At 33.9% G+C, this 14913-nt stretch overlaps 2 protein-coding genes across 3 annotated transcripts; one reads left to right on the top strand and one right to left on the bottom strand.

The window, feature by feature from the left end:
• Positions 1 to 257: 257 nt before the first annotated feature.
• On the bottom strand, positions 258 to 7516 carry LOC116115733 (cytochrome b-c1 complex subunit 7-2). 2 transcript variants are annotated; one of them, XM_031401868.1, is made up of 4 exons: positions 7327 to 7516; positions 7093 to 7250; positions 6323 to 6370; positions 258 to 590 (listed from the first exon to the last, which is right to left on the bottom strand). In XM_031401868.1, the coding sequence occupies exons 1-4, from the start codon at positions 7415 to 7417 to the stop codon at positions 522 to 524; spliced, it is 366 nt and encodes a 121-aa protein (XP_031257728.1). In that variant the 5' UTR covers positions 7418 to 7516; the 3' UTR covers positions 258 to 521. The 2 variants fall into 2 exon arrangements, with proteins under 2 accessions (XP_031257728.1, XP_031257727.1); XM_031401867.1 differs by lacking the exon at positions 258 to 590 and adding an exon at positions 4458 to 4615.
• Positions 7517 to 9714: 2198 nt separating this feature from the next.
• Positions 9715 to 14667, top strand: LOC116115745 (potassium channel AKT1-like). Its single transcript, XM_031401878.1, has 12 exons — positions 9715 to 9935; positions 10090 to 10455; positions 10537 to 10594; positions 10684 to 11001; positions 11281 to 11526; positions 11732 to 11830; positions 12046 to 12078; positions 12207 to 12392; positions 12931 to 13125; positions 13217 to 13292; positions 13435 to 14025; positions 14290 to 14667. Exons 1-12 carry the CDS (start codon positions 9715 to 9717, stop codon positions 14610 to 14612), a joined length of 2712 nt encoding a protein of 903 aa, XP_031257738.1. The 3' UTR covers positions 14613 to 14667.
• The last annotated feature ends 246 nt before the right edge of the window (positions 14668 to 14913 follow it).

The raw sequence follows: 14913 nt of genomic DNA, 5'->3' as shown, positions 1-14913 counted from the left end.
AATTGTATATGATTGGAGTGTTAGTAAAATTTCAAATAAAAAGAGATTAGAAGAAATAATTTAAAAAATAATAATATATTATTATTTAAAAATGACGAGAATTTAGTAATCTACATAAGATACTTACTCATTTATCCTCCTAACAAAACATATTTCTAAAGATTCCTTAATAATCTATCTTTCCAGTCATACAACATTCCTCAATAATATAACATTCCCCAAACCAAAAGCATCCTAAGCACCATCCTACAACAAACTAACGATATAAATCATGAAATATCAATTTTAATAAACTTTTTGACTCTCCAAATTCGACAAGAGTATACAGGGAGATCATATTGGAAGCGAACATACAATAGAAGCTATAAGTTTGGTTGTTCATATTTATTGGAAAAAGGCCAGTGTATCAGATCCAAGTAGTAACTCCAATGAAACACTGGCACAAATGATTGAGAAACGAAATCCTGACATTCATTTAAAACTTCACCATTTAGTTATAGCTACATGACACACTAAGATACTTAAGGGATTGTGCGCTGATAGAGAGGCAATGCTCCCAAAGCCTCGCGCTCTGCATTCTCCTTCTTAACCTGCAGAAACATAACCATCAGGACATTTTTAGCAGACTTCAAACTTTATACATAAATTTCTAATATATAATTTTTTGAATACCTAACCATTTATTTCTATATTCTAAATTAACATTATCATTAAATGTGCATATTTGGTTTCAATATTTATCAGAAATGAATTATTCCATATTCCTTTTTTTTTTTTTTTTTTTTTTCATATAACAAGACAAGACAACCATATTAAAATGAAGTGTTATCTTCATTTTCCATATATGCACAGAGACACACAAAAAGAAGCACAAAAATTTACAAAATCAAAACACAAGAGATACAACAAATAACTAAAGGAAACAACCTATGTCAATTAATATGTTTTCACTCAATATTTCTTATTGAGAGTGTAAAACATGAAGAAGATCCACAATGTTGAAAAATGCTTTGTCAAAAATTGACAAGAAAAAGGATCTCCATAAATATCTTTAACATAACATTTTCCACAGTAATATACACCATGATATAGATCAGGCAGAATGCTTTGAATTATTCCAATTATATATAATGTGTACATGTGTTAATAATTTTTTTGATAAGAAACTGCATAACTAATAAATGTATAGACACTAGAAGTCTATATCAACTAGCAGATGGAGAGAGAAACACAGTTCTATCGAATATAAAAATTATTTACGACATACTTATCATTCAAACATTACCAAAGAGAACTTTAGCACCAAATATAGTTTTTAACGATTTGCACCACCAGTAGAAAATAGGGATAATGGATCTCACTACATGGATCATGTGGAACATCAGAATCAAAATGGTAGCAGGGCCAGCAAAAGTGACAAAAGCAGATAAAATAGATTCCCTTAAAGACTTTCTAATGTAGGTTGGGAAAACTTACAACAATATTATTCTCTAGTCCAGGAGTTTCAGACCCAAGGAATAATCCAAAACCATAGTAACTTATGAGATAAAAAATTGAGCCCAGAGAAATTTTTTTGCCATGATATCTTCAGGAAAAAAAAAGCACAAAAGGCTGCCCAGTGACATTGAAACAAGGTGAGAAAGGTATAGTAACATACCATCCCATTCTCTGCCAAAGGCATCATGTTGAACTAGCAAAGAAATTCATACAATAGTAGGATAGTAAATAGCTTGAAAAAAAAAAATTAATGGTGGTGAAAAAGTGATCAAAGCAGAAGACTGAATAACATAAAGCACTACCATTAAAAAGCAGATTCTAAATTCTATGTAGTCATCTCATAGTCATAAACAAAACTCTCCAACTACAACTATAAACTAGTATTATTAAAATAATAATAATTACAAAATCTTATATTACTTGACAACCAAACGTGGTAATCAAGTAATATAAGATGACATTATCCCAGTAATGCCACTTAACCCCGAACCAAACGGCCCCTTAAGGGCATTGGTTGGGGATAACGTGGGATTATTAGGGTTATGTCATCTTATATTACTTGATTACCACATTTGGTTGTTAAGTAATATAAGATTCCGGTAATCTTCAAATACTAATAGTAGTTATTGTTGATAATATTTGAGGTAATCTGATCATCTCCATTTTCTTAGGCATTGTAAGATTACCAGGGTAATCTTTTTTCTGTTACAATTCTATCCCTTACTAATAAAATTTTAGGACAATAATGCCCTTATTTTTAAATTTATTTACATGAATATTGTTTTTACTATTTTACCCCAATTAATTAACTTTTTGAACAAAATTACCCTTGAATTTAAAACAAATTGCAACCCACCCAAGCCACCACCCCCACCCACTTGCCGTCGCCTGTCGCCACAACCACTGCCACAGCTGTCGCAGGAAAGATGCACAAAAGGCTAGAAATGGTCACCGTGCGTCGATATGACCATTTTTGGCCAGATCGTGACAGATTTGGCCGTTGAGGGCCAGATTGATGGCTGTGAATGGCTGCAAACATGGCCGTTAACAGCCATCAATCTGACTGTCAACAACCATATCTCTGGCTGGAAATGGCCATACGACGCACGAAGGCCATTTCCTACCTTCTGTGCGCCATTAGGTTGTTGACGGCTAGAGGCCAACAGTGGCTGGGTTGTGGGGGTGCTTTGTTGATTTTCCAAACTTTTATTATAGGGTTGTTTTTGCTAAGTTTATAAATGCAGGGGGTTATAATAATCCAAATAATAATCAATATTAAAAAAATAATATAATAACAATATTTAATTAGAGAACAATTCAGTAATTTAAATAATATACCCACCAATTTATTCCTTCTAACCAAACATATTAATAAAACATACCTACTAATTTATTTCAACTAACCAAATAAATTTTCCTAAAGATTTTCAATAATCTTCAAGGTAATCTAACTTTTCAGTAATCCAACATTCTCGGAATCAAACACCCTTAAGGAAATTCTTACACAGGTTAAAATTTCAAAATTCGGCCCTTACAAAGATAACTTTAGTCAAATTAGAATGCCATAGGTCAAATTTACAGCCAAGGTCGAAATACCAATCATAATAACAGAGATCCTCCCAGAAAATCATATGTACCCAATACTAGCAAACTTATACCAGTCAACTTAGCTGTTTATCTTCAATGATCAGGTTTATAGAGTATCATAAATTGTCATAATTTATCAATTGATAACCAAGTAATTAAGGCAGCGTTTGGTTTGGGTGATATAAGATTAATCCTGTAATTTTTGTTTAATTTTCAAGATTCCCTCATTTGGTTGTCAAATAATAAAATATTACGTAATCTTTATTATAAATAGTGTTTACAATTGATAATATTGGGGATAATAAAATTACCTTCTCAATGGGTGTTAATATAAGATTAACGAGGTAATCTTAATTTTAATCATATTTTGCCCTTAATCTTTTATCATTTAGGACACATTTGTCTTCATATGTCTACCAAATAACAATTATCCAGACCCTCTACATTTGAGAATTTAGCTAAAACACCCCGCCATAAAAAAGTTTAAAAGTTAATAAAATATCCCCAACCACCCAAGACCACTGTCGACTGCTAGCCACCACCGCTGGCCGCCGACGAAAGTCATCATGTCCACACAAGACCGACCATGGATAATCCATGGCCGAAAAGTCGTGAAACGGCTAGATCTGACCATGAAATGGTCGCTGTTTCACAACCAAAGATTTGGTCTTTTCACGGCCACATCTTTGACCGTGAAACAACCATATTCACGACCAGATCTAACCATAAAACGACTATATTCACAGCTAGATTTGGTCAGATTAAGCCTTATCAACGTACGACCAGCCAGATCCAACTGATAATGAACCATTACAACAACTTCCGATGGTGATGGTTGGTTATCGACGGTGGCTTGAGATGAGTGAAAGTGATTTTGCTACAAATTAAAATTGTATATGATTGGGGTGTTAGGAAAATTTCAAATATAAGGAGGTTAAAAGAAATAATTGAAAAAATAATATAATAAAATAATAATAAAAATAATATTATATTATTATTTAAAAATGACGACAATTTAATAATCTACATAACATGCCCAGTCATTTATCATTTCAACAAAACATATTATTATAACATACCCACCAAACACATTTTTCTAAAGATTCCTTGATAATCTATATTTTCAGTAATACAACATTCCTTAATAATATAATATTTTCTAAACCAAACGCACCCTAAGCACCATCCTATAACAAACTAATGATATAAATCATGAAATATCAATTTTGATAAACTTTTTGACAATCCAAATTCGACAAGAGTATATAGGGAGATCATATTTGAAGCGAACATACAATAGAAGCTATAAGTTTGGTTGTTCATATTTATTGGAAAAAGGCCAGTGTATCACATCCAAGTAGTAACTCCAATGAAACACTGGCACAAATGATTGAGAAACGAAATCCTGACATTCATTTAAAACTTCACCATTTAGTGATAGCTACATGACACACTAAGATGCTTAAGGGATTGTGCGCTGATAGAGAGGCAATGCTCCCAAAGCCTCACGCTCTGCATTCTCCTTCTTAACCTGCAGAAACATAACCATCAGGACATTTTTAGCAGACTTCAAACTTTATACATAAATTTCTAATATATAATTTTTTGAATACCTAACCATTTATTTCTCTATTCTAAATTAACATTCTCATTAAATGTGCATATTTGGTTTCAATATTTATCAGAAATGAATTATTCCATATTCCTTTTTTTTTTTTTTTTTTTTTTCATATAACAAGACAAGACAACCATATTAAAATGAAGTGTTATCTTCATTTTCCATATATGCACAGAGACACACAAAAAGAAGCACAAAAATTTACAAAATCAAAACACAAGAGATACAACAAATAACTAAAGGAAACAACCTATGTCAATTAATATGTTTTCACTCAATATTTCTTATTGAGAGTGTAAAACATGAAGAAGATCCACAATGTTGAAAAATGCTTTGTCAAAAATTGACAAGAAAAAGGATCTCCATAAATATCTTTAACATAACATTTTCCACAGTAATATACACCATGATATAGATCAGGCAGAATGCTTTGAATTATTCCAATTATATATAATGTGTACATGTGTTAATAATTTTTTTGATAAGAAACTGCATAACTAATAAATGTATAGACACTAGAAGTCTATATCAACTAGCAGATGGAGAGAGAAACACAGTTCTATCGAATATAAAAATTATTTACGACATACTTATCATTCAAACATTACCAAAGAGAACTTTAGCACCAAATATAGTTTTTAACGATTTGCACCACCAGTAGAAAATAGGGATAATGGATCTCACTACATGGATCATGTGGAACATCAGAATCAAAATGGTAGCAGGGCCAGCAAAAGTGACAAAAGCAGATAAAATAGATTCCCTTAAAGACTTTCTAATGTAGGTTGGGAAAACTTACAACAATATTATTCTCTAGTCCAGGAGTTTCAGACCCAAGGAATAATCCAAAACCATAGTAACTTATGAGATAAAAAATTGAGCCCAGAGAAATTTTTTTGCCATGATATCTTCAGGAAAAAAAAAGCACAAAAGGCTGCCCAGTGACATTGAAACAAGGTGAGAAAGGTATAGTAACATACCATCCCATTCTCTGCCAAAGGCATCATGTTGAACTAGCAAAGAAATTCATACAATAGTAGGATAGTAAATAGCTTGAAAAAAAAAAATTAATGGTGGTGAAAAAGTGATCAAAGCAGAAGACTGAATAACATAAAGCACTACCATTAAAAAGCAGATTCTAAATTCTATGTAGTCATCTCATAGTCATAAACAAAACTCTCCAACTACAACTATAAACTAGTATTATTAAAATAATAATAATTACAAAAAAAAAAAAAAAAAAAAAAAAAAAAAACAACAACTGCAAAGTATACCTGCAGAATCATGGACCTACTTAATAGTAGATTAGTTTTTTCTGGTCACATTGATTAATTGATTCCAAGTGACCAGTCAAGTCTCAGTATTGTTTGTAAACAAACAACCAATGAAAATGTCGGTGCTCATTATTAGACTCAGTATGTTGCAAATAGAGAAGCTCAATATTCATCTAGAAAAGGTATCCAATTATAAGGACATGATAAAGTAAAATTGATTTGAGAACAAGATTTCACTGTATTCAACAGAATATCAACAAATACAATCTAACATTAGTGAAATAGCAGTATTTATAGTTAAAACAATACAAAAAACATATTTATTGATATTTCTAGAAACACTTACAAGGGTCAGCATATCTTGAAGGTAGCTCCTAAATGGTGTTTGCATAGCCTGAAAAGAGATTGAAGAAAATAAATAAACTATCAAGTTAAATGTCAAATTCAGAAGTATAGTGAACCCATATTAGCTATGACCAGTATCACTTAATTATTATCAGAAATCATATTCATACTAACACAAGTTATATCCAACAAAAGGTATCACAACATGATTAAAAACTGAGATGTGTACGTTTGTATCACTATGTGTGTGTTTGATATCAACTCTTAACACAAAAGACAGATGCATTGGTACATTGTGAAATACCTATAAATATGATCAATCGTGTTTGGCAAACATGCGACTAGATTATGGTCTCATAAAACGGTTCCATCTATATTGTCAATATCAAGACATAATGAGACAAGCTGTTTGATCAGAAGGTATCACAATACGAAAAACGAGATGTGTGTTAGATATCAATATACTAACACCAAAACATAGCAGTTGTAGTTCTCAAGATACCTATATGTATAGTTACACTAACAATTGGACTGTTTGTTACAGTAAAACAGCTACGATCTTATCTAGTACAAAATCACAACTCTCGTAATTAAATGATTTATAACAAGATATACCCACTACATAATTCCAGACAGCATTCCTAATTCTCTAAAACGAGTTTATAATTAATAGACTTCTTATTCATAATCAAAATTAACGAGAATTTTTTAAACATGTTTAGTGAAAGCTTGTATATATTCCAAATACCGACCTAAAATGAAGTTAAATACCTGAAGATTTTCAGGAAGGTACTCGTGTTTCATGGAAAGGTCCATGGCACGCTTGAGACGCTGGTTACGAGCGTCGACGATCTCTCTCGGCAACCGATTCAGCGCCTCCTTAATGTCCAGATCGTAGTAAGGATCGTAGAGATCATCGTACCGGAGCCCTGTTAGTTTCGATTAGATCAAATACAAAAACAACAAATAGGCAGCTACGAAAAATTAGGTTTTCGAAAAGCTAACCGTATTTGCGAAGTCGTTTAGAGAGGGTTTTCATGTGCTGAGCCGCGAACCAGTTCTTCCTGGGATCAATTAAAGACTGCAAAAACGACATATTCCTCTCGCTTTGCTACCTGCTCTCCTCTGGACTTCTCTACCTATTTCTCCAGAACCCTCGTTCTAGAGATTTCTCCTTAGCGACATTGTTGGGTCACGAACACGGCGCCGTTTCTAGCGTCGACTTAGTGGGCCCTGAATTGCCCGAAATTGGGCGAGTAATGTATCATAATGGGCCTGTATCTTCCTTTACTCTAATTTCCGGAAAAATAGCTAATTTTAATACCACCGGAATATAATTTTCATAATTGGGCTATTGTAATTCTTCAAGAGTTTGGTTACAGAAGCCCCCCATCAAAATTACAAATTCATATGTATTAAAATAATTTCCTCTCTTATTAATTTCTTTCATATAATTAATTAATTATTTATGAAATTTTGTAATAATTATCTTCAATTTAAACTAATATTATCATGCAATTTTGAAATTTGTGGAGCTTAAAAAGAGTATAACTACAAATATAACTTGGAAGCATGACAAATTGATTATTAGATTGAGGTTATATAAATATTAAAAACCAAAAAAAAAAAAAAATGTAAATTCAAGAGATAAGGATATTCAAGATACGGAAACTAAACACTGTAGAGGAGAGGAGAGGTAGATGTTCGAGCTAGTTCACGTGATGCTCAGATAGGAAATCAAACATAAGACTAATATACCTATCTACATTACTTTCGATTCGTCCTACTGGCAATCCACATATGGGTGAAGATTTTTGAAACGTTTGGTGATAATTTAGGAAAAGCTGAAACGACAGAGGATTACTTGATAATAAGCATCAAAAAAGTATTTGGGCATTATAAATAGACACAAACTCATTCAACTTTGTGATGGTGTTTTCATGTCTGGTGTTAAAGCAATCAACAGTTTACAAGAATCTGCATTTATTGATCTAGACAAAATCATCAGAGAAGAGACAATGTTATAATTAACTTGCATCGTTAAACTTGATATGCTTCATTTAGAATCACATCTAATCTAATCACCCATCTGTCTACTACCAATTGGCTGCTAAGACCTAAGATATCACTGTGGCCCATCAAAGATTTTCTTAATATTCTAATTTGATTGCCAATTTTGAGGTATGATTAAGCTACTAATCATCAGACGAACATCTAAAAAGAAAAAGAAAAGAAAAGATAATGGGATTTGAATGTTTTCTAAAAGATATTAAAGCTTTGGACCAAAGTAAATGAACCCGTTGTGCCTACAAAATCACACTACCAACCAATCAGAGTTTGAAAGGCTTTGTATCGTTCTGAGTTGTCATGTTGCCCCAAACAAAAGGGATACAGTTGTCAATTAATTAAAAGATTTAAGTTTTATCTATGAGTGGATGAACCGCACACCTGTCCCAACTTTATCAAAACAAAAAGATAAGGGTTAAGGAGTGATCCCCACGTGTCAGAGCAACTTACAAAAGCATTCATTGAATTGACCTAAAAGATGTATAAATGAGCGGGGTTGGGCATATGAAAGTTAGACATAGATTTGAGCTTCATTATTTTTCTTTATAAGCAAAATATTTCTTCATCTTTATATGTCTTACGGGCAATATCATAGAAATAATCAGAAAACAATAAAATAACAGTGGATGTAAGATTTGTTTTAAGCATCTAATCTACTATAAAAACCTCTCTTGTCAGTCTATTATTTATGTTTTCTACAATATATATAATCTCAGCACTATATTCAAATCTCATAGATCCATCACGTATAATTTCTAAGACTCTCTTAACACTTTGCATGTGCCAGTCGTTGATCAACCATAAATATTTTTTGTGCTAATTTCACGTTCTTCTGCAGATTCCTCTTTCAACCAGCCATTCAATGTGATGTTGCGAATTCCAATTTGAATCTTCTCTTTATATATCACATTTAGTGATCGTAGTTATTCTTTTGACAATTAATCACGGTCTCAATCTGAGTTTATTTCAACCATATAACAAGATTCTGCCTTCTGCTAAGCAACACGTACATCTCTGGTTCCTTCATGTCTTATCACCCACTCAAACACAGAATAATCCATCTCATTAATTAAAAACTCCTTATTATATATGTTAATAACATGGAGAAAATTGCTTTTGGTTATGTTTAACTGTTAAGAGATCCAAAAGCTAACCAGAAAACCGGGGTAAAATTGTCAATTCGTGTCATAGACTGAAGTTTTGGAGGGACGAGCCACGTACCATATTTATAGTACCAGTGTAGAGTAATCTTCTTAACTGATCACTCTTTGCACAAACCGCTCTACTTGCCGCATCTCTACGCGTGGTGGCTGAGAAATGAAAATAATGTGGCTGAGAAAGAGAAGAATCGGGCAGTTTTGTAACGGAGGAGGAGGTCTAGATGACGATGATAGAACCGATGGAGGTGTAGAGGCATTGTCAAGAGATGAAGGTAGCCAAATGAGTGTTACAGATGGCGTTCTTCCTTCTCTCGGTGTAACTGCTCGTAGCTGTCGCAGAATCAAACAACGTCGTTTCATTATCTCCCCTTTCGATCCCCGTTACAGGTTCCTTTTAATTCTTTCTGCATGATCTGTTTACATTTCTATTTTATATTTGTTTCCAGATTCCGTTTTTGACAATTTTGGCTTTGACCCTGTTAGATTTTAATTTGTTGGGAATATAGTATAACTGACTTAATTTAAGCTCATCATTTTGCAGATGTTGGGAGGCATTTCTGATTTTACTTGTTCTCTACACAGCATGGGTGTGCCCGTTTGAATTTGGATTTCTTTTAAAACCGTCAAAGCCACTGGCTATACTTGATAATATTGTTAATGGGATTTTCGCCATTGACATCATTTTGACCTTCTTTGTTGCATACCTTGATAAAGCTTCTTATCTTCTCATTGATAACCCAAAGCTGATTGCTTGGAAATACACAAGAACCTGGTTGGCTTTTGATGTTATTTCTTCAATCCCTTATGAAGCTACTACAAAAATATTACCTTCTCCACTTCAGTCCTATGGATACTTTAATATACTTCGTCTCTGGCGTCTCCGAAGAGTCAGTAAACTTTTTGCCAGGTGGGATATCATATCTCTTCTTCTTTTCTCCTTTTCAATAGTAATTGATCAAAACATATATTTTGATGATCATTATGACAGATTGGAGAAGGACAAGAACTATAATTATGTTCGGGTTCGATACGTAAAGCTATCATGTGTGAGTATATAGAAATACATATGTTATTTCTTCCATTATGAGATGGATTGATATGTGTCTAATAATACTAGGCTTGGGGTAACTTGTAGGTGACTCTCTTTGTAGTTCATTGTGCTGCGTGCTTCTTCTATTTTCTTGCCGAGAACTATCCAGAGCCAGACCGCACATGGATTGGACAAACCTTGGGAAACTTTAAACAAACGAGTTTGCGGGTCAAGTATGTTACGTCAATTTACTGGTCCATAACCACATTTACAACTACTGGTTATGGTGATATCCATCCTGCAAATACAAGGGAAAGGCTATTCGACATATTCTACATGTTCCTTAATCTTGGCCTGTTATCATACTTGCTTGGTAATATGAACAACCTCGTCATCCATGGGACCAGTCGCACAAGACAATTCGTGAGTAAATCTATCTTGTATTATTTTACTTGCCATTTTTCCTTCCTACAAATTTATTATTTTCTTTTGTAAAAATTGCTTGCGGCAGAATCCTTTTTGCTGTGGATGTTCCTTTCTGATAATGTTGTACCAAGAATGATGGGACTATTTCTAGGAGTAATGTTTGAAGCGTAATATCTAGGAATATTTGCTGCATAATATTGAAGGGTGGTTTAGAATTATCTGCTTTCATCTATATTTGGGTAGTTCTGATTTGAGTTTGTTTTGGGTTTGATTTAGAGGGACACAATCCAAGCTGCTTCGAGTTTTGCAAAAAGGAACCAACTACCTGTTCGGCTGCAAGATCAAATGCTTTCTCATTTGTGTTTGAGGTACAGAACTGATTCAGAAGGGCTGCACCAGCAAGAGACCATTGAATCCCTTCCTAAAGCCATTCAATCAAGCATTTCACACTTTCTCTTTTATTCACTAGTTGATCAGGTTTACTTGTTCCGTGGAGTCTCAAACGACTTACTTTTCCAACTGGTAAAGCTAATATCACTACTTTGGTAAAGCTAATATCACTATTTTAAGTAGGAAGAATGCATATTTTACAGTTAAACATTCAATAGGAAGTTATTATCTTACAGCAAGACCAAAAATATGCACATTCATACAGATAAACTCTCAATTATAAGTTGGACCCTTTTTTGTTTTTTAAGCTTAATGTCTGAATTTTATTATTTTGAAGGTAACTGAGATGAAAGCCGAGTATTTTCCTCCCAGAGAAGATGTAATTTTGCAGAATGAAGCACCCAATGACTTCTATATTTTTGTCACTGGTGCTGCAGTAAGAATTCTATTTGATCTTTTTGTCCTTTGTGTTGCTCCCCTGTTTTCTTTATTAAAGAACATTTTAGAGAAAAAAGTGAATAAGCTGAATCTCATTCCATCAATCTACTCATAAATAAATACGCTTTTGTATCATTCTGTTGATCTCCCTTCCTTTCAAGTGTAGTCATTAGCTAGGAATTTTGATTACTTATGTGTTACTCTATTTAACAGGATCTTATAACGCGAAAGGGTGGAATAGAACAGGTAAGCAACGATACAAATCTTCAGGATAATTTCCTACCGTTTAAATTAGTTTGATTGTTTTGGAAAAGAAAATGCTAGAGTCTATTTGCCATCACAATGTAAATTCTGTTTGCAATGAATGAATGTAGGTTGTTGCAGAGGCAAAACCAGGAGATGTTGTTGGGGAGGTTGGTCTGTTGTGTTATAGGCCACAATTATTCACAGTCCGAACTAAACGATTGAGCCAGCTGCTTCGTCTGAACCGTACTGCTTTTCTAAATCTTCTTCAGGCAAATGTTGGAGATGGGACAATAATAATGAACAATCTTCTTCAGGTTTGTTATATTTTTTGGCAGCCGTTATGTTTGATTAGTTAATTTCCTTTCGCTTTCCTGGGCTGACCAGACAATATCAGCAATCAGGACTTCCAAAAACAATTATCTACACAGATTTTATTGTCATGCACATTTTCTTTGCTTTATGACAATCTTTTAGCTGCCATTTACCCTTTTTATGGCTAAAAAGACTGCAAATTTGGTTAAATTGGTAAATTTTGATGTACGGTGAAGTTAGGTTAGTTTCTTTCTGAGCTTGATTTCTTTCTTCATCTGCTGCTGTATCTAAAATTGAAAAGCATTTTGTTGTCAGGAGCCATATAGCGATTCCCACGAAGCTGGTGGTAAAAATCTTTCCAATCTGAATTATAATAGAAAGGCCTAATCTAATAAGGCAATGATGCTTCCCCTCTTTGAGTTCCCTTCAAAATGAAAACAACCTATAATGTTGACTACGTTCTATAGTACAAAATGGGGTTAATTCTCCATATTGATAGATGATTTTGATCTAATTTATCTTCCATACTGATTAATACAGCATTTGAAAGATTCGGGGGATCCAATGATGCAACCAATTTTGACAGATACTGAACAAAAGTTGGCTCAAGGCAGAATGGATTTGCCTCTTAGTCTATGCTTTGCCGCAGTTAGAGGAGATGATCTATTGTTACAACAGTTGCTGAGACGAGGTTCAGATCCAAATGAATTGGATAACAGTGGGCGAACAGCATTGGTATCTTATTTCCTCCCTCTATGTATCTCTGTGTGAGTATCATCCTTATCATCCCAAGGCTTAGAGCTTACTTTGGTTCTCTCTGCAATAGCACATTGCAGCATCTAAAGGATATGGGCATTGTATAGTGCTACTTCTTGAGTATGGAGCAGATCCTAACATCAAAGGTTTGTTCTAGCACAGTAGTGTAGAAATCATGTATACTGCTGCCACAAAAGGATGTGATGATTTTACTAGACTATTTTTACGCAAACATGGTTTCTCTACTATTAAAGGCAGATGTAAAATTTGTGGCTTTACTTTTTACAGATTTAGAAGGAAGTGTTCCTTTATGGGAAGCGATATTAGGGAAGCATGAATCTGTGGTTAAAATTCTTGCAGAAAGTGGGGCAATGATATCTTCTGGAGATGTTGGTCAATTTGCTTGCACTGCAATTGAGCAAAACAATTTGGATTTACTCAAGGACATTGTTTGTCATAGAGGAGATTTAACACGACCGAATAGTAATGGGACGACTCCACTTCATAAAGCAATCAGTGAAGGAAATGTTGAAATAGTTAAGTTTCTCATAGATAAAGGAGCTAACATTGATAAGCCAGATATCCATGGTTGGACTCCAAGGGCTTTGGCAGATCACCAGGGCCTTGAAGAAATACAGATTTTGTTAACGACTAGGCAACAAACCAAGAAATCACCAGTTTTTTCTATTCCAAAGGAGCAGGGGTTGCCATATTTTGGGAAGCATATTGTGAAGTATAGTAGTGAGCCCTCAATAGGTCCATTTTGTCCTGAATTTATACCACCTGTTTCTAAGGTCACCAGATCTGATAGTCACTGGAGACGAAGAACTAACCATTTTCAGAATTCACTGTTTGGTATTATGTCAGCTGCCAATACTGGTGAGCATCCAGTTCTTTCTTATGATTTTGCCACGGCAAAGTTATTTAATGAGGCATTCAGAAGTCGTAGTGTTTTTGAACATGTCAAAACAATAAAAAATTATTGGGTGACAATGAAAGCATAGAAGAAAAGGTAGCACAAACACAGAAGTCACTAGAAATAGTTTATTAGGATTGAGAAATACATGAAATAATTAATGGCCACACACAAAAAAATTAACAAAATAGTTTATATTGAAATAAGCCAAAATTTTAATTTTGCAGCTGAGAGGGATTCGGCTGCATGCTCAGGAGGATTTTCTGGTTTCCCAACTTCAAGCAGTTATCCAGCTAGAGTGACTATTAGTTGCCCAGAGAAAACTGAAGTTGCTGGAAAGCTTGTTCCATTGCCTAAATCACTGGAAGAATTACTCAATGTTGGTGCCAGAAAATTTGGTTTCTCTCCCATCAAAATTCTAACTAAAGAAGGTGCTGAAATTGATGATATAGACCTTATCAGAGATGGTGATCATCTAATTCTTGTCAGTGACAATTCTAGAAACCAAATGGCTGAAGAGCCAAGCAGTAAGACTCATAGCCGGTCCTAAAGTTTTCAAGCCAAGTGCCACTTACAAAATCTGAACTTAGAGGGAAGTCCAAAGATGGTTGTTCTTACCTTTTGATTTCAACAATGTGCACCATATCGATACTATTTCAATTTGTCCTAAGCAATCCACATATGGGTGAAGATTTTGAAAAGTTTGGTGATAATTAGGAAAGCGAAACGACAGAGGATTACTTGATAAATAGCATCAAAGTATTTGGCATTATAAATAGACACAAACTCATTAACTTTGTGATGGTGTTTTCATGTCTGGTGTTAAAGCAATCAACAGTTTACAAGAATCT

The sequence above is a fragment of the Pistacia vera genome, unplaced genomic scaffold (assembly GCF_008641045.1).
Source record: "Pistacia vera cultivar Batoury unplaced genomic scaffold, PisVer_v2 Contig752, whole genome shotgun sequence".
Classification (NCBI taxonomy): Eukaryota; Viridiplantae; Streptophyta; class Magnoliopsida; order Sapindales; family Anacardiaceae; genus Pistacia; species Pistacia vera.
The sequence above is the reverse complement of the archived record's forward strand: the minus strand, read 5'-3'. Positions and strand labels throughout refer to the sequence as shown.

What these genes read in the sequence shown, in the direction of transcription:
- LOC116115733 (XM_031401868.1), bottom strand. Translation starts at nt 7,417, where the DNA reads ATGTCGTTTTTGCAGTCTTTAATTGATCCCAGGAAGAACTGGTTCGCG. An exon ending in TAAACGACTTCGCAAATACG is followed by an intron (nt 7,251 to 7,326) that starts GTTAGCTTTTCG and finishes CGAAACTAACAG; the next exon opens with GGCTCCGGTACGATGATCTC. An exon ending in TTCAAGATATGCTGACCCTT is followed by an intron (nt 591 to 6,322) that starts GTAAGTGTTTCT and finishes ATGTTTCTGCAG; the next exon opens with GTTAAGAAGGAGAATGCAGA.
- LOC116115745 (XM_031401878.1), top strand. Translation starts at nt 9,715, where the DNA reads ATGTGGCTGAGAAAGAGAAGAATCGGGCAGTTTTGTAACGGAGGAGGA. An exon ending in ACGACTTACTTTTCCAACTG is followed by an intron (nt 11,527 to 11,731) that starts GTAAAGCTAATA and finishes ATTATTTTGAAG; the next exon opens with GTAACTGAGATGAAAGCCGA. An exon ending in TTTTTGTCACTGGTGCTGCA is followed by an intron (nt 11,831 to 12,045) that starts GTAAGAATTCTA and finishes TCTATTTAACAG; the next exon opens with GATCTTATAACGCGAAAGGG.